A 22,523-nucleotide genomic window follows, 5' to 3' on the forward strand; every position below is an offset into this window, starting at 1 on the left:
GAGAGTAATATTTCTTAAGAGGTTATGCCTATGTCAAAATTTATTCATTCTTTATTTCATTTAGAAAAATTTCCTTAGGCCACGTTGACACATGTGTTAATCTATAATAAATCCTCAATATTATTAGTTTTAATCTGCAATCCAGCGTTTTTCAAAAATATTTAGCCAATAATGCATGGCGTTGCAAAAATTTAAGTTTACCCAGTAAACATTTTAAGTCAAAAAAGAGTCGGAAAAATATCTAAATTGGAGTGTTTACAGTTGGTTTGTGCTCATTTGGGAGGCCCAAAGCAATATATTTCCTTCTTGCAATGGTCGTCCTATATGAGCCTATTGACGTATATCATTTGAACCTAAATAAGAGTCCGACATAAGTCTTAAAAGGCGTTTAAACAGCTCATATATATTATACTCTACTGAAACTCTCCGGCGTAATTTTTAACTCTAATAAACTCTGATTATCTGCCACCTATATGGCCTATTTATTAGGCACCGTCAGCGCTTATTGGGGTCGTATATAGTTCGACACACCTGGGCAGAGCGTGGCAGCTTTGCGGTTACAGTAAAAATGTCTAGAAGCGTCCATGAGCGGAAAAACGTTGATGCTTATACAAAAAAAGAATAGCAAGGGTAGCAATCATGTACAAATGTAATTCATTTTGTATTAAAATGAAAAATTGTCGTAACAAAGTATCAATATTTGTTCCAAACTCGCTTTGACGAACATAAATACTTGATAAATGACAATTTTTGCATGATAGGTTAGGAGATTTTAGGCCGTTAAATAAAAGGCAAAAATTAAATTTTCTTTAACCCTCCTACGCGTTTCGACGCTTTTGTGATTCCTACACTGCCCACTTATTTTGGACTCGTTTCGGATTCTTAAATTATGAGCGTGGTGAGCATGTTTGAGGGGTAGCTCTGTTTGCGGAAATATAGGGTACACATATAAAGATTCTTAAAGCGCTTACAGTTCTGGAGTTCAATATGGGTCCGAAATACGTGAAAAATATCAGCCTCAAAAATGCTATCACCTAAGAGTATTTTATGACTCCAATGTGATGGAATTATGAACAAACGAAAAATATTAAAATGTGTAAACTAGGCAGCTCTGGAATAAAAACTCAAAAATTTTTCTGCGACAATTTATTCTAAATAAATAATTAATTCAACTAATACTTTTTTCATTTCTATCTTATCCTTATGGAAGTTTTGTCACAACAATTTTCTCCTCTGTGTTTTCCGCTTCGGATATATGTCAAAAATTCTTCCTAAAAATCCTGAAGTAATGTCATTAAACGACTCAAAATTAGCAGTATATGACGCCAATAAGGCTCATATATGATATCGGAAGGAGGCCTGTATAAGACTTATGTTAGAGGCAAAATATGAGCATATAGAATTCGCTTCAGGCTCCTAAATGAGTTCATAACGAGTGCAAACGATCCAAAGTTTGGACTCCTTTCAGACTAATTGTTGATTCCGAGTGTTTGCTGGGTTGTTTGTTTAAAATCAAAACAAAAATTTTTTAATTTCAAATGACGTATAAATTTAATTGCTTAATTGTAATTCCAAGCAGCCTCGATTCAAATGATTTTTAAATACCCAAAAAAAGATACAAAAAAGGAATATTCCGCGTATTTTCCTGGTATTTACCAATAAAAATGGTAAATACCCGGTAGAGTCCCGATTATCGAGGGAAAAATGTATATGGGAAATCTAGTTATATAATTAACGATGAGGAGTTAAGTACGAAATGAAGATAATCTGGTATATGTAAACTATATCTTATGTGAACTTTAAGATATATCTGCCCTATAAACATAAATTTTGTTCAAAACATTTTTTTATCAGACAGAGAAAGCTTGAAGTTTTTTGAGGGCTGAGCAGGAGTCGGAATAAACTGACTAATACGCAAGTATTTAGAACGTGAATAGGCTGGTTGACTATGCTGCGACTTGAAATATGTTATGCAGTAGAAGCAGGTTCAGACTCATTCAAAAGGACATAGATCCGGAGGGTTGAAGTCTTCTGGAACAAATCAGCCGCTACGTTGTTTTCCAACCAGCATTAACAGCGAAAATAAAATTAAAATAAAACAAGTAAAGGTGTCTAAGTTCGGGTGTAACCGAACATTATATACTCAGCGTGAGCTTCAATTGCACATTTCATTTCAGATAAATTACTTTTCTACATAGCACTTGGCACCGCCCGTTTAAAAAAAATTTCTCCCCATTTCCTCTTACAATAAAACTTGATAAGTGAAATATCATTGATTCAAAACAATTTTTTGCTAAATTATAGCTTATTATTCTAGTCTACGGCCACCGTGGTGTGATGGTAGCGTGCTCCGTCTACCATACCGTATGCCCTGGGTTTACACCCCGGGCAAAGGAAAAATCAAGAAAAGCACGACGCAAATTGGAAGAGAAGCACGGCCTTAGATCTCTTCGGAGGTTATCGCGCCTTACATTTATTTTTTCTAGTCTACGACCCTTTTAAACTTGTTTTATATATAAGTTGCCGTGGTCTTTAACCGATCCCGTCCATTTTTACTAGAAATATTTTCTACTATAGGGAAAATTTGTGTACCCGATTTTATTACGATCCGTTAATTTTTCTTCGAGTTATGGCTCCCGAAACATAAAAAATTGCTTAGTCATAAAAGAGGCGGCGCCACACCCATTTTCAAATATTTTGGTGTTTTCCAATTTAATGTTATAATTCAATTTAGAAAGTAAAATTATATTGATACAAAGCTATTTTTTGCAAAGATGTAGCTTATTTTATTCGTCCACGACCCTTTTAAAAATCTTTTATATAAAAGTGGTCGTGGTCCTTAACCGATTTCGTTAATTTTTCTTCAAAGCATTCCTTATAGTAAATGCAACCTCTCTGCCGAATTTTGTTGTCTATTCTGGGTACAGATAAGCTAGTGTACCAAATTTGGTGAAGATATCTCAATATTTACTTAAGTTAACGTGTTAACGGACAGACGGACGGACGGACGGCCGGACATGGCTCAATTAAATTTTTTTCGACACTGATGATTTTGATATATGAAAGTCTATATCTCCGCTTTTCGGTACACCCTGTGCTGTAGCTAGTTGTTTAACCAATGCCGCTACATGGGTCTCCTAAGCATTATCTAAGCCAGGATAATCTTTTTTTTTTACGCGCAAACGTAAACGTATACGCGTATAAAACAAAAACACGGCTAATGTCAGCAATGTTCCATCAATTAAATAGGTCTTTAGTAATATGCTGTTATTATTTGGCGGCTCGAACGCACCCTTACTTATGAACTGTATGAGCTTTGGACAGAAATGAGCATAGTGCAAAGAAAAAAGGGCCAGAGCCTTTGCTAGGTAGGATATATTATGAGTATGAAAGCTTTCTAGTACATACCTTTATCGTGATTATCTTCCCAAGCAATCTCCTTTGGTGGTTGTTTGCTGTAGCCATCTTCATCCACCTCATTAGCACCGTACGCTTTTGCGCCCACTGCACCACCGACACCCGACACTGTACCATTTCCAGTCGTGCCGCCACTGTTGGTATTTGCATTACCTGCCGCACTAGCTGTAAAGCCGCTACCAATATTACCAGAAACATTAATACCAAGCGCACTTGTGCCACCACCAGATGAATCCACACTACCCGGTGCCGAGGCAGAGGATATGCCTAAGCCACCAGCACTACTACCACTCGAATTTTGTGTTTTCATTTTATTGTTTTCCTCATTATCATAGGAAATATTAGCGCGATCCACGCTAAATGGATGAGATTAGACAGAAAGGTGAAATGAAAGGCTTAAAATAAAAAACGTAAAACAAATTACCTTCCCAAACGTTCCTCTTGTATATTGTCTGCGGCCTCGCCATCTTTCTTCTTTTTAGATTTTTTAGTTTTCGCCTTGTCACGACGACTACGCAAAATGCCAGACACTGTGTGCGTAAAGAGATGCGAAGAGTATAGGCTTGGGATTAGTTAAGTTTTATGTCTCGAAAGCTTATTTTCTAAATATAGGCATATAGTAGGGGTATACATAAAAAAATTTGAATTTAGAAGAGAATAGTTTCATTTTCTTTGTGGGCTACACTTAAGTGTTGTTTCTAAATAGAAAACATTAGAGAGGCAATCAGTTAGTTACCTAAAGGCAGACTCAAATGAAAACATGTCCAATGTAATTATTTAATCGCAGTTATCTCAGCTTGGAAGAACCTACAATGCTGGACTAGCAAAATCTGCAGGAATTCAACAGGTTGTGTAGCGCAGCTTCTCAAGGGGTTATCAGCGCTAAGTTGCGCTTCTCCAAGCCAAATGTAAACTTCACCTACCCGTGTGGAACCCTGTTTATTTAGCAAGCGAGGCTTTTGTGGCCGCAAATTCCGCACGGAAGAAGGTGGTTGGATGACTTAGAAGGTTCAATGCTAGTATTTCACTGGTACTATTTTCCTGAAGGTAGCGGATCAATTGTCCGGCAAAGGACCATCAACATCGTTGCTCCTAAATCGAGCAAAGCAGATAACTCTGCATGCGCACAGCGAATCGCTCTGCTGAAGATGAAGTTAAACCTGTTAAGAATCTACGTTTTTACGCTGAAGTGAGTTTTCGACAGGATTCCTGGAACATAATCATTGCATGGGTTCCTTCGGTATTTCGTGAGGCTTACTGTTGTCTACAATTTCTACTCTGAACTGAGTAGGTCACTTTGGAGTAGTGTTGCTGTTGTTGTTGTTGCAGCAGTGCTTCGCCCCATCCAATAGGTCATCAATATCCTCTAACGGAAGTCCAAGGAAAATTGCTGTTTCAACAGGGGTGGACCATAATGAGAGGGGTGTTAGAGGCGTTGGTTCCACATTACAATGGAGGAGATGGTTGGTGTCATGTGGGGACACATTGCAAGGAGGGCATACATTTTGTATGTCGGGGTTGATTCTGGATAGGTAAGAGTTTAACCTGTTACAGTATCCAGATCGAAGTTGAGCTAGGGTGACTCCTAGGGAATGTGCGTTCCTCTTCTGCCAGTTTAGGGTATTGTTCTTTGAGTACAGGATTCACCGGGCAATTCCTGACATAGACGTCCGAGGCCTTTTTGTGGCGTTCACTGAGGACCTGCTTGTGTTTTTTTGGCTTCATACGGCTGTGTTCTCAGGTGCCATATTTTCTCATAATGCTTACAGAGATGACTCCTTAAGCCCCTGGGCGGTGTTGGCTCATCAATCAGATGTCTGTTGGGATGCCCAGGTTTCTGGGTATTCAACAGGAACTGTTTGGTTAGCATTTCATTTCTCTCCCTGATGTGGAGTATTCTCGTCTCATTATGCAGATGGTGTTCTGGGGACATAAGAAGACAACCCGTGGCGGTTCTGAGGGCAGTATTTTGGCAGGCCTGTAGCTTCTTCCAGTAAGTAGTCTTTAGGCTTGACGACCATATCGGGGACGCGTAGCATGCAATCGGCTGGCCAATTGCTTTGTAAGTTGTAATGGGCGTTTCTTCACCTTTTCCCCAAGTACGGCCAGCAAGAGATTTGAGGATTTTATTACGGCTCTGGATTTTCGGTACAATTACGGCTGCATGCTCACCAAAATGTAGATCCTGATCGAACGTAAGACAGTCAGTAGCATAGTGCCATTGACGTGGATGTTCAAAATGGTCGACATTTGGGACGTCCATGTTGTAAATAAGGTCGCCGATGATTTAGTCGGCGATAATGTCAGGTTTCGCGAGGTGAAAAAACTGGAGAGATCAGGGAGGTAGCCGTTTATTTTGTTACAGAGCTCATCGATCTGTGGGCCTGGGCCTGTGGCCATTATTATGCAGTCATCGGCGTAGGAAACGATAGTAGCTCCTTCTGGTGGCGAAGGTAGCTTTGATATGTAGAAGTTAAACAAAAGTGGGGATAGGACACCACTCTGTGGCACCCCTTGTTTAATTCTTCTTGGTTTTGATTTGGAGTAGTGTCTTCTTTCTCCTTTCCTATAATACCTATTCTAATGTACATATGGCACGGGATAGAAGGCCAGTCAAAGGGAGATGAAATTATTTATATTAAATAAATAAATGCAAGGCGCGGTAACTTCCGAAGAGGTTTTAGTTCGTTTCTCTTCCAATTTCCGTCGTGCTGCATTTAATTTTTCCTACAAATTGGCGGCACGGGACCTATATGCATTAGCCAACACTGAACAATATCTGCAACGCAGATGAGTTTTCACTGAGAATCTTTTCATGGCAGAAATACACTGGTAGTGTTTGCCAAATCACTGCCGAGGGGCGACCTCGCTTAGAAAAACGTTTTTCTAATTGAAAAAACTTGTTTCAAAGTTTTTGATGTTGCTTTGCCCACGGTCTTCGGTGTGGTAGATGGAGCCAGCTACACCACACCACGTCGGCCTCCTTTCGTACACAGATCCGCTAGAAATATTCGATTAAAATAATTCTGAAACATGTATGCTCTTTCTTGTTGGCCTAACGGCGGATATGGAAAGAAAGTTTATAACAAGCTGTAACTCCTACGCGAAGATATCAGATATAAGCTACGCTGATTAGGAGCCTTTCGAAATTCCAAAAGAGAGGCATCCACAGTGTAAGGAATAAGTAGTGACTTGGCCTCTAATCGTGTGGTCTAAGCTCACAAACATCTAGTTAGCGAAAAGAAGAAGCTATTTCTTAGATTCTAAATTAAAGGTAGCTCCCAGGATTCATACATTCAACATATCGGCTTTTGAGTGGATTATTACTCTATTTCAACTGCCGTTACGAAAACGCCCTACCTGAAAATATTTTTCAAAAACACCCTATATCAGATTCGTTTCAAAAACAACCTATCTCAGAACTTCTTTGGAGATCTTTTCGGAACTATCTCCAGATAATGTAGGTATTGTATTCAGGATGGTTAAAACAAACCCTATAAATATGTGTATTTAAATTTTCAATTCAATTTTATGTTTTATTTTCTGGTTATGGCTGGTATCTAATAAAGAGCTTCCAACGAGTGTTCTTCAGAAACTTTATGCGATGCCAAAATCATTCCAGCAGCCCTATTATCACAATAGGTTTGTAATGGTTTTTCGTCAGTGCTTTTGCCGTTCAGACCTTACCCAATTGGGCGATCGGTACACCTAAAAAGCTTTAGATCGCTTAATACCAAAAAGTTTTGTGTAATGCGTGTAATGGTTTGGTCATCTCTGTTTTACATAAGTTCTAAAAGTAAAATCTTAAAGGTAGCCAAGTATATTGAATAATTTTATGTATACCCCACTGTATATTATTATAGTTAAATATTAAATGTTAGTATTTACAGATAGAAAATTAGTTATTAAAGGACCGACAACAGATTTTATAGAGACTTCAATGGTAATGAGGGTGCGCACATGTGAATTATTTATACATATGTATGTATGAACTTGTACACGTTGAACACAATTAACAGGTAATTAAAGAAAAAAGTATACATATATACATTAGGATGGGTCGAATAATGCTGATGTTAACTTTTCGACAAATCATATCGAAACGGTAATAATATACATTTGTATATACATAGATATAATTTTCAAAACCTTAACCAAAGTATTTATTAGATACAATTCTGATCCCATACTTTTAATATAGTTTTAAGATCAAGAGTAATACCAATTTCACACAGAAAGTTAATGAAATAATTAGTCAGGTTTTCTCCATTTAAGCACTTATTGAACTCGATCTCACGTAAAAATACAAATTTAGTTATTTCATGATTGCTTACTTGAATATTTATTGAGTAATCACAATTTTGATTAATCATATTTCAAATTACCTAATCCAGTTTTTTATGAGAAAACAAATTAATTGAGTAATCGTTTTTCGCATTAATTACAGTTTGAGTGAAGTGTTTAATTACATTTCTTGCACATTGCCTAATTTACCTAACATCGGCTACAACTTGTTAAATACACATATATTTACATATACGTTTTGTATTTTTTTACAGTCAACTTTACATCTGAGCAGTTTCTGATTAGGCATTTTTTTATGCAATTTAGTTGCAGCTTTTTGACAATTAGCCCATAGGAAATTATGTCAAAAAGCTGGACCTAATTTAGACTAGTGAAAGATGTAGAAATTTGCTCATCACCGTTAGTTGACGCTTCACCGCATCGGCGATTTTGGTGCTGCCTAACAAGTCAGGACAGATATCCCTGTTTCAACACAACTGACAGAGCGATGATCAAGGCATCTTGGCCGAGATCTCCGTTTCCCATAACATGACCAAGCGGTTGGTATCACGGAAATAACCAAAAATCGTCTGCAGGACTTTTATCTCGAACACTGCAAAGGGCCATCGCATCGTCTCACGGCACGGTACATGATTCCGACCAATGCAGCAGGACAGGTATTATAAGAGTTTTATAAAGGGTTATTGACAAGAGCTATTCTCCGTTTGATTTCTAAGCTTACATTGCGGAGAAGACATTACTTTCTGAAGGAAGTGTGACATTTTAGTATCGAATGAACTGAAAATTCCATTCCGATGAGAGGACCGAGGGAGGAGCCATGTGGTACCTCTTGATGTTGAGGAAGAAGCTGGCGAGCTTTATTAAACGGTTATTAAATTGTGTGAACAATTAAGCACCAACCAACTTTTTTCGACAAGATTTAACCGTTTTTTTTTGTGAGAATCGAATTGAAAACACCGATTTCCCCAAAAAATTTAATCAGATCCAACTGTAAGTTTTCTTATGTTGCAGCTGACACGGACTCTACACCTGCAACTAAACCTTTTCCAGTTTAAGTTCAGAAAATTAAAATTCAAGTTCAGAATTTCTTATTTAAATTCAGAAATTTACAATTCAAGTTCAGAAATTTACAATTAAAGTTCAGAAATTTACAATTAAAGTTCAGAAATTTACAATTAAAGTTCATAATTTCCAATTTAAGTTCAGAAAATTACAATTCAAGTTCAGAAATTCCAACTTAAATTCATAAAATTGCAATTCAAGTTCAGAAAATTACCACTCAAGTTCAGAAAATTACAATTCAAGTTCAGAAAATTCCATTTCAAGTTCAGAAAATTACAATTCAAGTTCAGAAAGTTTTTCAGGCATTTTTTCTTTTTTGCAATGGCAATTAAAGTATGTAAGATAGTAAATGATAGCGCTAATAATTTCATACAAGGATAAGAAGGCCTATTATCTGTCAAGGAAGTATTGGACTTTTTAACTCACTTAAATAAATTTGCTCACATGAAGGAGATAGTGAAAAAAGAAACCGATTCCTCTTTTCTGTCTCCTTCTCTCATAAGAGGTCAGTTACAAGGACATCCAGCTATATTCTAAAGGTCACAAGCATTGATCTGCATTGACAATGACAGCAGTGATGACGAAATCAACGGAGCGTCCACAATCCCGCAAGAAACGTATAAGCACTGTGTGCACAGATCAAGTCTTCCTCCACCTGCGTTTCGCAACTCTGTGGAGGCCTCACCTTCCATTCCAAACTGCGGTGTCGACTGAAGTACTTTCATGACCGGAGCGTCCACATGCACTTGTTGCAAAGAGTTATCCTCCGTTTGATTTCTTAGCTCGGGATGTACCCGCCTTGGAGAAAACTTGGGGTACAGTATATCCAAGCCACCATTGTGAACAAAGAATCAACACTTCAGCAAATAACATATAAGTATTACATTACGTAGTATGAATTGGAATAACTTATGAAAAATAGCTCCGTACTTGTAATTTTCTGAATTTGAATTGTAATTTTCTGAACTTGAAATACAATTTTCTGAACTTGAATTGTAATTTTCTGAACTTGAAATGAAAATTCTGAACTTGAATTGCTATTTTCTGAACTTGAATTGTAATTTTCTGAATTTAAATTTGAATTTCTGAACTTGAATTGTAATTTTTTGAATTTAAATTTGAATTGTAATTTTCTGAACTTGAATTGTTATTTTCTGAACTTGAAATGAAAGTTCTGAACTTGAATTGCAATTTTCTGAATTTAAATTTGAATTTCTGAATTTGAATTGTAAATTTCTGAACTTAAATTGTAATTTTCTGAACTTGAATTGCAATTTTCTGAACTTGAGTTGTAAATTTCTGAACTCAGCAAAAAATGAATGGACCCAAGTTAGACTTTCGTTAAAAATTTGGCAGACAACAACGAACAGAAAAAACGACACGCGTAAAGCGAACTTTAGTAAACGAGCCATATGAACTCAAGCTTAATAGAATATCACTTATAACGAAATTAGAAATACCAGAGAAATAGTTTTGTTCTTTTACCAAATTAGGCCACCAAAACCACCAAACAAACAAAAAGAAATTGAATATTTCAGTCTAGAAACAAAAGTTAGAGAATAAAAGGATTTGTTATCGCAAAAGAAAAAAGTACATTTGTTTTAAAACAAGTAAGAAATGAAAATTAAACAGTGAAGAAGGAAAAGTTAAATGTGCGTATATGTATTTGTGAAAATTCCCGTGTTCCAGCGTAAAAAAGCGGTGCTGATAGTTTACAATATAAATACTATAAAACCACATAAGCTGTATATTTCGTATTGTCTTTTTTTCCTTCTCACCCTGCGAATTTGATGTGAAAATATTCAAAAGCGAGGTTGTGCGACGCGAATTGGTCGCAGCTGATGCATTTGTACCGGCTGCTGCTACAGCGGCAGCACCGCCAATCGAAGACGTTTGATGTGAATGATGATGATGATGCAGATGATTTGAACGTTCATTAAGTGATGTAGAAATTTGTTCAGTATATTTTCGATTTGATGCTGAGGCATTAGTTGAAACTGTTGGAGTGGGTGATGATGTGCGTTGTTGTAGATGCGGTTCGGCTATATGTTGATCTAAATATGTATCATGTTGTGGTTTTTTTTTTTTTTGATTTTGATAAAAAGGTACACAATTGAAAATTTATTAATGAATTACGTAGAAAAAAGGAGTTCAAATACATACGGTTGCTCACAAAAATAAGTACACACTTTATGCTGAAAAATATTCAAATGCTGTGGCTCACAGCTTAATTGATAATTATCATCTAAAATATCGCAAATTCCCTAACAGAAACCACATTCAAAAAAATGTTAAAGGTTAATCAAAATTTCAGAAATTACCATAAAAATTTTCAGATTTTGTTTTAGAATTTCTAGAAATATTTTGAGTATGCAGGTTTGAAGCCCAATAAATTTTTGAATAATAATGTGCAAGTTAGAAATAGCTCAACATTCTTCCTGAATTTTCAGAATTTTTTTCGGCGAGGGTGTTGAGCAATTTCTTCCATACATCGCATGAACAAAAATGCATTTTGTATGTGGGAATTGCTCAACACCCTCGCCGAAAAAAATTCTAAAAATTCAGGAAGAATGTTGAGATATTTCTAACTTGCACATTATTATACTAAAATTTATTGGGCTACAAAACTGCATACTCAAAAATTTTCTAGAAATTCTGAAACAAAATTTGAAAATTTTGATGTTCAGTTTTGAAATTTTGATTAATTCTCCTTACCTTTGAATAACCTTTAACATTTTTTTTAATGTGGTTTCTTTTAGGGAATTTGCGATATTTTAGATGATAATTATCAATTAAGCTGTGAGCTACTTCATTTGAGTTTTTTTTCAGTATAAACCAAGTGTGTACTTATTTTTGCGAGTAAGTAATCGCGGCATATCACCCGAGCTTGAAAGATATAAAGCTTCTCTTGCAAGACAACATATTCAATGACAAATTGTGCACAGTCTCTTGTCACTAATAACAAACATAAAGTGATGAAACTTTGAGACTATTTACTATAAGGTAAGCTGTCTCCACGATGCTAATCACAAAAACAGTCACTACATAGTTTGTCGGATTGTTCTGAGTAGGTGGCAAATTAACTAAAAATTTAAAAAAATATTAGTAAAGCTCTCCTCGCTTCGCCTAATATACAAATAATTCTAAATAAGTAATTCTAAACCGCTATATATTTTTCTTCGACGATTTCTATCTATCTGCATTTACACTTTTTTTTCGAAATTGCACACAACTTTATCTTTAGGGTATATTCGAAATAGTGGCCTTCCATTTTAATGTTTACTTTGTTCAGTCTCTCTCATAGTAACGAGTTAAAATGTCCCACTCATCACATTGGAATACCTCATAAATTAGCTCATCACACATTCTCACATGAACATACAGTGAAGAAGTCTTTGTAAATAGACGATTCGAGTTATGTTTTTCGCGAACGAGCTAGTTTAATTAAATGATTCAGTTCACAAAAGCAACGAATCAGCTAATTCAATATTTTTACATATGTAGTAATTCACCACTACAATGTAAGTAATTCACAATATCACTTTTATAGACAATTCACAAGGTCTCATTCGTCGTATATGGTATGTTTTAATAAAATTCTATATAAGAAACCATGGAAACAACTTCGAACTAAGTACGACACACTTGTGAATTAAAGGCCGAGCCATAATCAACTTTTCATATAGATGCGTTCAACGCAATCTTATGCATGCCACATTAACATTGCCAGAATTGCGCAAGATGTTACGGTTGTAAATATAAAAGAACTTCAAAGTTAGCAATTGAAGTTTATTTCGCCTTATCCATTCACATACAAAATTTCGCGAAGCACTGTTATAAACATTCTCACTATACAAGAAAAATACTTCCTAACATATTTTCTGTCCTATTCATTTGTTAAATTACAGTTTTAACTGTGAGAAATGTTGGAAAAGTACCAACGAGTGGGAAAAATAATTTTACTTGCAAAGTTTGAAAGCACCCTTAGCCAAAGCAAATGTCGAATTCTTCTTCTTATGCTTTACTTGCAACAAAAGTTGGAGGTAAGCTCCTTTGCATGTCAGATGGCGCCAGTGTCGCTCGATCTGGCGTTCTCCATAAAAATACGTGCGATCTACCCGTCATGCCTAAGATTGCGTGAAAATTATTTTTTATAAATTGACAACTTAGTTATCTGCTTTTATCACAATATACAAATGGTGAGTGAGAACAGATAAGACAAATTATAAAAACAAACAGCAAAACGAAAAAATTACAAACAAAAACTTTAAAGAAGCGTGATGGAAACAAACAAAAGAAAATAATAAAAAAATGTCGAAGACTGAGGTGCGGATCACTACCTCATATGTAAACACGGAAGCGTCTCATTCTAGAATTTTATTCAATTCATAATACTTAATGGCAAAATCTCTGTTTTTCAAAGCTAGCCTCCAAAACTCCTGCGAAGACAGTCACCTTGTAGCGGTGCAGGGGCTTACGTCGATCGCATATGATACTAATTGGTCAGATGGGAGCGGGGCAACCGCGCTCACCGGACAGATGTGGTCGAATGCGATCGGTAACCAGGAACTGTCACCTCCTAATCCAGGGTGTCATGCGTCACCGTGCCCATTGGACTGGTTTGCAGCCAGGAGGTCCACAACACCGGCTGTATTATAACGGCGCCTCCCCAACACCGGGCCACCTTGGGGAGTAACCATGGCCTTACCGCGTCAAGGGGCTCTGCCGCGGCGGACCAACCCAGTTCCCCAAATTAAAGCAGAGACAACAACGCTTGCCATGTCAAGCAAGTTGTCGTAAGATAAAAATGATGAACAACAACAACAAAAAAACCAACAACAACAATAAAAGCACAACAAAAAAAACGGGCTCCAAGAAGAGCAGCGGGCAGAGCAGCAGCAGGCCACGCACGTACTCCAGGCAATTCCTGGAAAGCCTCACGAGAGAGGAGGCAATGCTCTTCTTAGAGCATCAGAGGGATGAATCTCCCTCCACTAGCACTGGAGTATACAGAGAACCGGCTCTTAATACCGCGAACCCCAAGGGCAACACCAAAACCCAAGGAGAGCAGCGCGGGCCCGAAGAGCACTCCAACCAGGAAGCACAGAAACCCGCGATCCCCAGTGGACCTCTATCCACTGGTGAGCAGCGCGGGCAAGTCAAACAAGGTGAGCAGAAGGCGGCGGCAGGAAACAAATCCGCGATCCATGGAGGGCCCAGCACCTCCATTGCGCAGCGCGGGCCGAAAGATAAAACAAAAGATGTAACTTCCGGAGAGCGAGAAAAGCTGACAAAGAGAGGCTACGACGGTGCATCCCAGCACGAAAACCACCACCATAGCAGTCCCTCTAGAGGGACGAGTAAGTCTAGGCGCTCACCCTCGGAGCATGACTCAAGTAGCAGCTCACAGAGCACCTATGGAAGGTCCCAGGAAGGGAAAAATAAAGAGCGGAACCCGGAGGAGTGGAAGCGGCCTAACAGAAGGCACAACAGAGGCAGGCAACCTGCACTTCCACAGGAGCGCTGGATGATAAGAGACGCTTTGGACTAAGTGGGGCTGGGGTAAAAAGATATATCCGATATCTAGAGGAAGGCCTGTCGCCCAGGGAGGCAAGAGCCAGGGCAGATGAGCGCATGAACCAGACCACGGGCAGAGAAAAGCCAATGCTCAAAGTGGAAGCAGAGAAGGAAGAAGAGTACAGCCAGCGGCAGCTGACCAGCATGCGCCCGCTCCCGCTGAAAAGCGCAGGATCGGGCAAATTACGCCGGAGGAAACTCCAAGCTCAAAAAGGCAACGGGCCCACGCTCCCAGGAACACTGCACCCACGGGCGGGGAGATTCAAGCCAGGGCGACTGGGGTACCCGCTGGGATGGCACCAAGGCAGCAGAGCTATTCGGAAGCCCTTAGGGGTATCCGAATAGTTGTTCTGCCCAGTAACTACCCGGCGGAGGCCCTAAGTCAAGAGGACCTGACGAATCTCCAAGAGCTCATAATGGACGGAGTGTTCAGGGGATGTGGGCATGCCCTAGTTTTTTGCGGGGTATACTTCCGAGCAGGGCTCCTCCTCGTGGACTGCGAGGACGAAAAAACGGTTAAGTGGCTCGTTGAAGTAATACCGACGCTTGAGGGGTGGACAGGGCCACAATTATGCACGAGACACGGGGATGAAATACCGCCAACGCATGATGTGACTATGTTCCTCCCCAGAAGTGCGGAACGCCCCAAAGAGTTTGCGTTACGGCTCCTCGCCAACCAATATGAGGGCCTCAGGACGCAGAGATGGCGCGTCATTAAATGTAGCGCAGAGGAAACAGGCCTACGTCTCGACGTAGGCATAGACGAGGAATCGTATCAAATCATACGCAGGAACGGACTTAAGCTGCACTATAGGTACGGCCTGGTCCTAGTGAGACCCTGGAGGCAGAGGCAACCAGGGAATAGTGAGCAGCCGGAAGACAAGGCGGAGGCAGAGGGCACCGACAGAGGCGAGCTGTCGGACGGGAACATGACGGACGCGAGCACCGATACCATCAGAGCTCGCGAGACCACAAACCCTCCCACCGCAGCAAGCAAGGACAAAATCGTGCAGCCTGGGGATGAAAAAGAAATCCCAACCACACAAGAGCTCATCGAGGGCCTCGACCTCCAGGAGCTGGAGCTGAATAGGCAGGACGAAAGCGAGAGCGGATTGTCGGATGACAATGATCCGATGAGGCCGGCCGGGCCAAAATGACCGGCACAAGCATAAAAATAGCCCAGATCAACCTCCATCACGCCATTGCAGCGTCGGCTGTACTGGTGAGGAGGTTGGCCTCGGATGATCTGGGCATCGCCCTCATACAAGAACCTTGGGCTTACAAGGGACAGGTGAGGGGCCTTAATGTAAGTAATAACAAAGTTATTTGGGATCTCTCACAGCAGAGACCAAGAGCATGTGTAATGCTTAAGTCAAATTTTTTTACATTTCTGAATTCTTAAGCCGGGATCTGGTGGCGGTGCAGATCGAGGCAAAGGTGAATGGAGACAACACCAGCATTGTGCTGGCCGCAGCCTACTTCCGGGGGGACGACAGCACAGTCCCTCCAGTTAACGTGCAGAAGCTAGTGGAGCACTGCAGAAGAGCGAAACTTCCGTTGATCATAGAAGCGATGCTAACTCCCACAACACGGAGTGGGACAGCAATGATACCAACCAAAGGGGTGAGTGTTTACTAGAATATATAGTCAGCAACGATTTGAATATATATAACGTCGGGAGCAAACCGAAGTTTGTCGCGAGAGTCAGGGCAGAGGTCCTAGATATAACACTTGGCAACAACCTAACTGAGAACATGATCTCGAAATGGAGAGTCTCAGAAGAACCCTCCCTATCGGATCATAAGGTTTGAGCTGGGTGCTGTATCGGGGCAATCCAGCCCTAAAAGAAATCCCAGGAAAACAGACTGGGGCAGCTACAAAAGTATCATAGAGGCTAACGCGGATAGTCTCAGAAATAAGAGCAGAAGCACTAACTGTACTGAGTTATAGGGCAGAGTGGATAGGGCAAATCAGATAATGATAGATGCCTACAACTCCAGTTGCCGAGTCTCCTTAGTTAAGGGTAAGAAGGCAACCCCCTGGTGGTCGCATGACCTGACACTACTAAGGAAGAAAGTCAGGAAACTCTTTAACGGGGCAAGAAGAACCGGCAACTGGGAGGAATACACTCAAAATCTAACAAAGTACAATAAAGAGATAAGGAAAGCTAAGAGGGAAAGTTTCAGAAATTTCTGTGAGGGAATTTCTAGCACAGCTGCAGCGGCAAGGCTCCACAAGGCCCTAGCCAAAGAGCAGAGGGAGATTAACTTAGCGATTAGGCTTCCAGACGGTACCTATACCGGAACGGTGGAGGAGCGAGCGAGCGAGGGCCCTGCTACACACGCATTTTCCGGGTGCCTCTCCGCAAGTACCGGAACCTGTGTTCTCCAGAGTGAAACCAACCCCATCAGACTGGCAACTGGCCAACTCCCTCTTCAGTGAGGCCAGAGTCAGATGGGCAGTGGAATCCTTTGAGAAATACAAATCTCCGGGGGTGGATGGCATCTACCCGGTGCTAATACAGCAAGGGACACAGATTATCCCACATCTGGCCAGGATCATGAGAGATAGCCTGGCACTGGGATGCATACCCATGATGTGGAGAAGAGCAAAAGTGGTTTTCATACCAAAAGTAGGAAAAAAGGACTATTCGCAGGCAAAGTCCTTCAGACCAATAAGTCTAACTTCCTTTGTCTTGAAGGCAATGGAAAAGATATTGGATCAAGAAATCAGGTCGAACGCCCTCAAGAGCTGGCCCTTACATCATAGCCAGCATGCGTACAGAGCGGGTAGGTCCACGGACACAGCTCTGTACCAATTAACATCTGAAATACAGAGGGCGTTCGAAACAGAGGAAACAGTGATTTGCGCTTTCCTTGACATTGAGGGTGCCTTTGACAACACATCTCATGAAAGCGTAAACATAGCACTGCAGAGAAGAGGAATTCAGATGCCTATCTAGAGATGGATTGACAATCTACTCCGCACAAGAATCGCTGAAGTCCATGTAGGCAACAGCGCAGTTAAGGTTAATAACACGAGGGGGTGCCCTCAAGGAGGTGTTCTATCACCCCTTCTGTGGAGCCTAGTAGTGGACGAACTCCCGCAAAAGCTATCTGACAGTGGCATAAGATGCCAGGGATATGCTGACGACATCGTCATAATTGCAAGGGGTAAGTTCGAGAGTACGCTCTGTAACATAATACAGAGAGCATTGAATATTACGAAGGGATGGTGTGCCAGTGTGGGGCTTGACATCAACCCATCTAAAACGACCATCATCCCTTTCACCAGAAGAAGGGCCCTACCAGCCCTGAGAGCAATTACAATAGATGGCGTGGCACTAGAACATGGAACCGCGGTGAAATACTTGGGGTCACTTTTGACACCAAGCTCCTATGGAAACAGCACTTCGACTCCATGAGAGCTAAGGCCACGAGGTCCATCATGATATGCAAACGTCTAACAGGCAAATCATGGGGTGTAGCCCGCATGTGCTAAGATGGATGTATAACATGATAGTAAAACCTATGATAACATACGGTTCGATAGCCTGGGCATCGAAAACAACTCGGGCGACGACGAGGCAAGCGCTGTCAAAACTTCAGCGACTGGCATGTGTATGCATCACGGGAGCTATGCGCACATGCCTTACAGCAGCGCTGGAGGCTATCCTCGATCTGACCCCGCTGCATATATCAATAGAGCAGTCAGCCAAGCGAACCCTCCTGAATATTGCTAAGGAGGGCTCGGGCATAGGTAAAGTTATATCGTCCCGAAACATGGATGAATTGAGAGAGAAGATCCCAATCTCTCAACTCCCGAGGGATGATATCCTCAGGCAGATAGTCTATGAGAGAAGGTACAAAGTAGAATTGGGAGACAAGGGTACGTGGGAGGAAAGCAGAATTGTGTACATTCATCAGCTAAATAGAATAGTATGGTACACAGATGGCTCGAAGACGCCAAAGGGGATTGGATCTGGAGTCATTGGACCCAACGCCTCTGGGAGCACACCCGAGCATTTTTCAAGCGGAAGTATTCGCTATAAGCCAGTGTGCTGACCTGAACCTTCAGCGCGAATACTCCAACGAGACAATTGCCAAACTCAGTGACAGTCAGGCCGCCCTCAAGGCGATCTCGGCGTCTGAAATAAAATCAGCACTAGTACTTGAGTGCGTTGAAAAGCTAAATCAACTAGGAGCACACAACAAACTGTTGTTGGCCTGGGTTCCTGGCCACAGGGGGTGGAGGGCAATGAGCAAGCGGACAGCCTGGCAAGGGAGGCAGCAACGACACGACCTATTGGTCCTGAGCCGTTCCTGCCAGTAGGCGTGCAGGAAATCAGAGGGCATCTACTATTAGAAGAAAGGGAAAAGAGGGAAGAACATTGGCGCAATATGCCAGGCTTGAGGCAATCTAAGTTACTGCTGGGGGGCTACAACACAACTCGATATAGGGCATTAATGGGCCTGTCGAAAGATAACCTGAGGATCCTAACAGCTATTCTTACAGGACACTGCAGACTGAACAGCCACATGCAGAAGCTGGGTATACTATCGAACAACACATGCCGATTTTGTGATCGATCAGCGGAGACGGCGGAACATATACTCCTGGAATGTGACGCAATCTCAAGACGTAGGGCTAAGTTTTTGGGCTTACCATGGCCAGAGCACTCTCACATCAAATCCCTCAAGCCAGGTGAACTGCTAGGGTTCATCAGAGAAGTCGGCTTGGATGAGGTGCTGTGAAGCAGTTGAGGGCACAATAGACCAATGGTGGCAGTGCGATCCTCAATTAATTATCTATCTATCTATCTAGCCTCCAAAACATGGGGCTTTTGAAGTTCAAAAACGGACCTTTAGTAATGTGTTGTTTTTTTTTTTTAGTAAGCGCATTATTAAAACTAAAAAAATGTATAATGTGGGCATGTTGCGCATTTTGTTTGCACTAATTCTAAAGGTACTAATTTTTTTCTGTCCCAGTTGGTATAACAACCGTTATGCTAAGTCGAAGCTATGCCTTTGAAAATATATTTTCCATGATACAAATATTACAAGGTAAAACCGGTGAGAGCCAAATGACGTTAAACAAATTTTAAAATTCTCACTGCTCTCACATTTTAATTTCTTTTTTATTTCGGTTTTGTTTTCATAATAAAAATATAACGAACTGTAATAAATGATGAAATGAATATTCAGGTGTTCTCATCCCGTTGAAGTTTTCCCTTATTCTGACAAGTTCAGCATGCATATTTTAGAGGGTTGCCTATCATACAGAACTGCTTTTGAGTTCTACTACGATCGAAGTAGATTTTACTATACGTTTAGGAATATTATAACTATATAAGTCGCTACTAGAATTGTTTAGCCAAAAAGATTAATCGTAACTTTGTGTTCCCCAAAAGAATATAGAAAAATTTTTGTAGAAAACAAATTTTTTGGAAAATTTTGTGCGAAAAATTAAGCAATAAAAATTTGGTACTTTTGTAATACAAGTAAATACTGGAAAATAGAGCTACCGAAAAAGTGAGGTTATGTTTTTGACATCACCTTTATTATTACATCATGCTGTAATATACATATTTTTGCGTTCTAACATCAATATTATGATATTTTATCCAAACCCGAATTTTTTATTGGTGGAAATAACATTTTTTGGTGGGAAAGAAATTTCAACGGTCAACCGCATTTCAGAATTTTCAATTCAAGAATTGTATTGTGGTTTCCCGTAAGAAGAAGCATCACGCCACGATCCTCTTCTGAGGAATTTTCTTCAACAAATTGTTTAGAAATTTATCTGCGTCTGCGCGACGAAAAAAAAAAACCAGACTTACCGCCAAGGTGTACGTAAGAGATACATATCTACTAATAATAACAATGTGGTGTGACATATATCCGAGGAGATTAAGGTCTAGCCATCCAATTCAAAAGCTACGTATCGTGTATTCGTTTTTCTACGAGCTGGCTCACATAAATACATGTTTTATGCCGACCCAAAACTTTATCTGCTAAGGCGGACGAACTTTTGGTGCCAAGGCAATGCCGAGGGACAATCGATACCATTTATACAAATTTTCTTAAATATTTTTGATGGATAGGCCAACACATTAGCTGTGCACCACGGTGGCAGACTTTGGCCGTTCAGCTGGTAAATTCAGCCTCCACGAACTATCGTACTCCAACTGGACGATGATATTTAGCTAAGCTGCGAAGAGCTACAGCGTTTTTGCTGGCGTGAGCAAGTTATGGGAAGATCTCCACTGGGTTCGGAGGAAGGTGGGGGAAGACTTTGATCTCTGATGTATATTAGAATGATTTTCCGTCATCCCTTGTCAAATTTGGTTTTGAGACACACGGGTTTCGGCGTTGTGCCAGAACGAAAATCGACACTGATGATGGCACAACGCCGAAACCCGTGTGTCTCAAAACCAAATTTGACAAGGAAAATCTTTCCAATATACATCATTTAACCACCCTGTCGGAAAATCAACAAAACAAAATTTTGATCTCTCTTGGTGCCCCCTGTTGGCGTCAGTTATCGCGAAACATGGTTAGCTGGAGTGACTTGTTGCGCAACGACCAATATCTCCTAAGCGGTAAAGCGCCAATTAAAAAATGTATCTTCCAACCGCGAGGAAAAGGACCAAAACAAACCTAAGAATACCTCCAAGATCATGTTGTTGTTGTTGTTGTAGCAATGCTCGCCCCACCTAATAGCCGCGATCGATCACAAATTGTCATCAATATCCTCTAACGGGAGTCCAAGGAAACTTGCTGTTTCAACATGGGTGGACCATAAGGAAAGGGGTGTTAGAGGCGTTGGTTCCACATTACAATTAAAGAGATGGTTGGTGTCATGTGGGGACACATTGCAAGCAGGGCATACATTTTGTATGTCGGGGTTGATTCTGGATAGGTAAGAGTTTAACCTGTTACAGTATCCAGAACGAAGTTGAGCAAGAGTGACACGCGTTTCCCTGGGGAGTATGCGTTCCTCTTCTGCGAGTTCTGGATATTTTTCTTCAAGTACTGGATTCACCGGGCAATTCCCGACATAAAGGTCCGACGCCTGTCTATGGAGTTCACCAAGGACCTGCTTGTGTTTTTCCGCTTCATACGGCTGGGTTCTCAGGTGCCGTATTTCCTCAAAATGCTTACGGAGATGACTCCTTAGGCCCCTAGGCGGTGCTGGTTCGTCAATCAGATGTCTGTTGGGATGCCCAGGTTTCTGGGTATTCAACAGAAACTGTTTGGTCAGCATCTCATTTCTCTCCCTGATGGGGAGTATTCTCGCCTCATTATGCAGATGGTGTTCTGGGGACATAAGAAGACAGCCCGTGGCGATTCTGAGAGCAGTATTTTGGCAGGCCTGTAGTTTCTTCCAGTGGGTGGTTTTTAGGCTTGGCGACCATATGGGTGACGCGTAGCACGTAATCGGCTGGCTAATTGCTTTGTATGTGGTCAAGAGCGTTTCTTTATCTTTTCCCCAGGTACTGCCAGCAAGGGATTTGAGGATTTTATTACGGCTCTGAATTCTTGGAACAATTGCGGTTGCGTGCGCACCAAAATGTAGATCCTGATCAAACGTCACACCCAAGATTTTGGGGTGTAGGACAGTCGGTAGCGTAGTGCCATCGACGTGGATGTTCAATATGGTCGACATTTGGGGCGTCCATGTTGTAAATAAGGTCGCGGGAGATTTAGTCGGTGACAATTCCAGGTTTCGCGAGGCGAAAAAACTGGAGAGATCAGGGAGATAGCCGTTTATTTTATTGCATAGATCATCGATCTTTGGGCCTGGGCCTGTGGCCATTATTGTGCAGTCATCGGCGTAGGAAACGATTGTGACTCCTTCCGGTGGTGAAGGTAGCTTAGATATGTAGAAATTAAACAAAAGCGGGGATAGGACACCACCCTGTGGCACCCCTTGTTTAATTCTCCTTTGTTTTGATGTTTCGTTTCTGAATTGCACCGATGCCTGCCGACCACCCAGATAATTTGCGGTCCACCTTTTAAGACATGGGGGAAGGGTGGACCCTTCCAGGTCTTGCAGTAACGAGCCATGGTTGACCGTATCAAAAGCTTTGGATAGGTCTAACGCTACGAGTACTGTTCTATGGTGGGGATATTGATTCAAACCGCAATTTATCTGGGTGC

The 22,523-nt window shown here is 40.9% G+C and overlaps 1 protein-coding gene across 5 annotated transcripts in view; it reads right to left on the minus strand.

Moving 5' to 3' along the window:
* The window catches only part of LOC137253976 (F-BAR domain only protein 2), a 103,029-nt gene that overhangs the window by 17,723 nt on the left and 62,783 nt on the right, over positions 1-22,523 (minus strand). For 3 of the 5 annotated variants that reach the window (XM_067791589.1, XM_067791627.1, XM_067791599.1), the window contains 3 exons: positions 10,563-10,838; positions 3,842-3,947; positions 3,409-3,773 (listed from right to left, as the gene is read on the minus strand). In XM_067791589.1, coding sequence (XP_067647690.1) covers positions 3,409-3,773; positions 3,842-3,947; positions 10,563-10,838 — 747 coding nt within the window. The remainder of the gene's footprint in view (positions 1-3,408; positions 3,774-3,841; positions 3,948-10,562; positions 10,839-22,523) is intronic. The other 2 variants (XM_067791617.1, XM_067791607.1) reach the window with 1 other exon arrangement.

Source organism: Eurosta solidaginis, chromosome 1, assembly GCF_040869045.1.
Source record: "Eurosta solidaginis isolate ZX-2024a chromosome 1, ASM4086904v1, whole genome shotgun sequence".
NCBI classification, from domain to species: domain Eukaryota; kingdom Metazoa; phylum Arthropoda; class Insecta; order Diptera; family Tephritidae; genus Eurosta; species Eurosta solidaginis.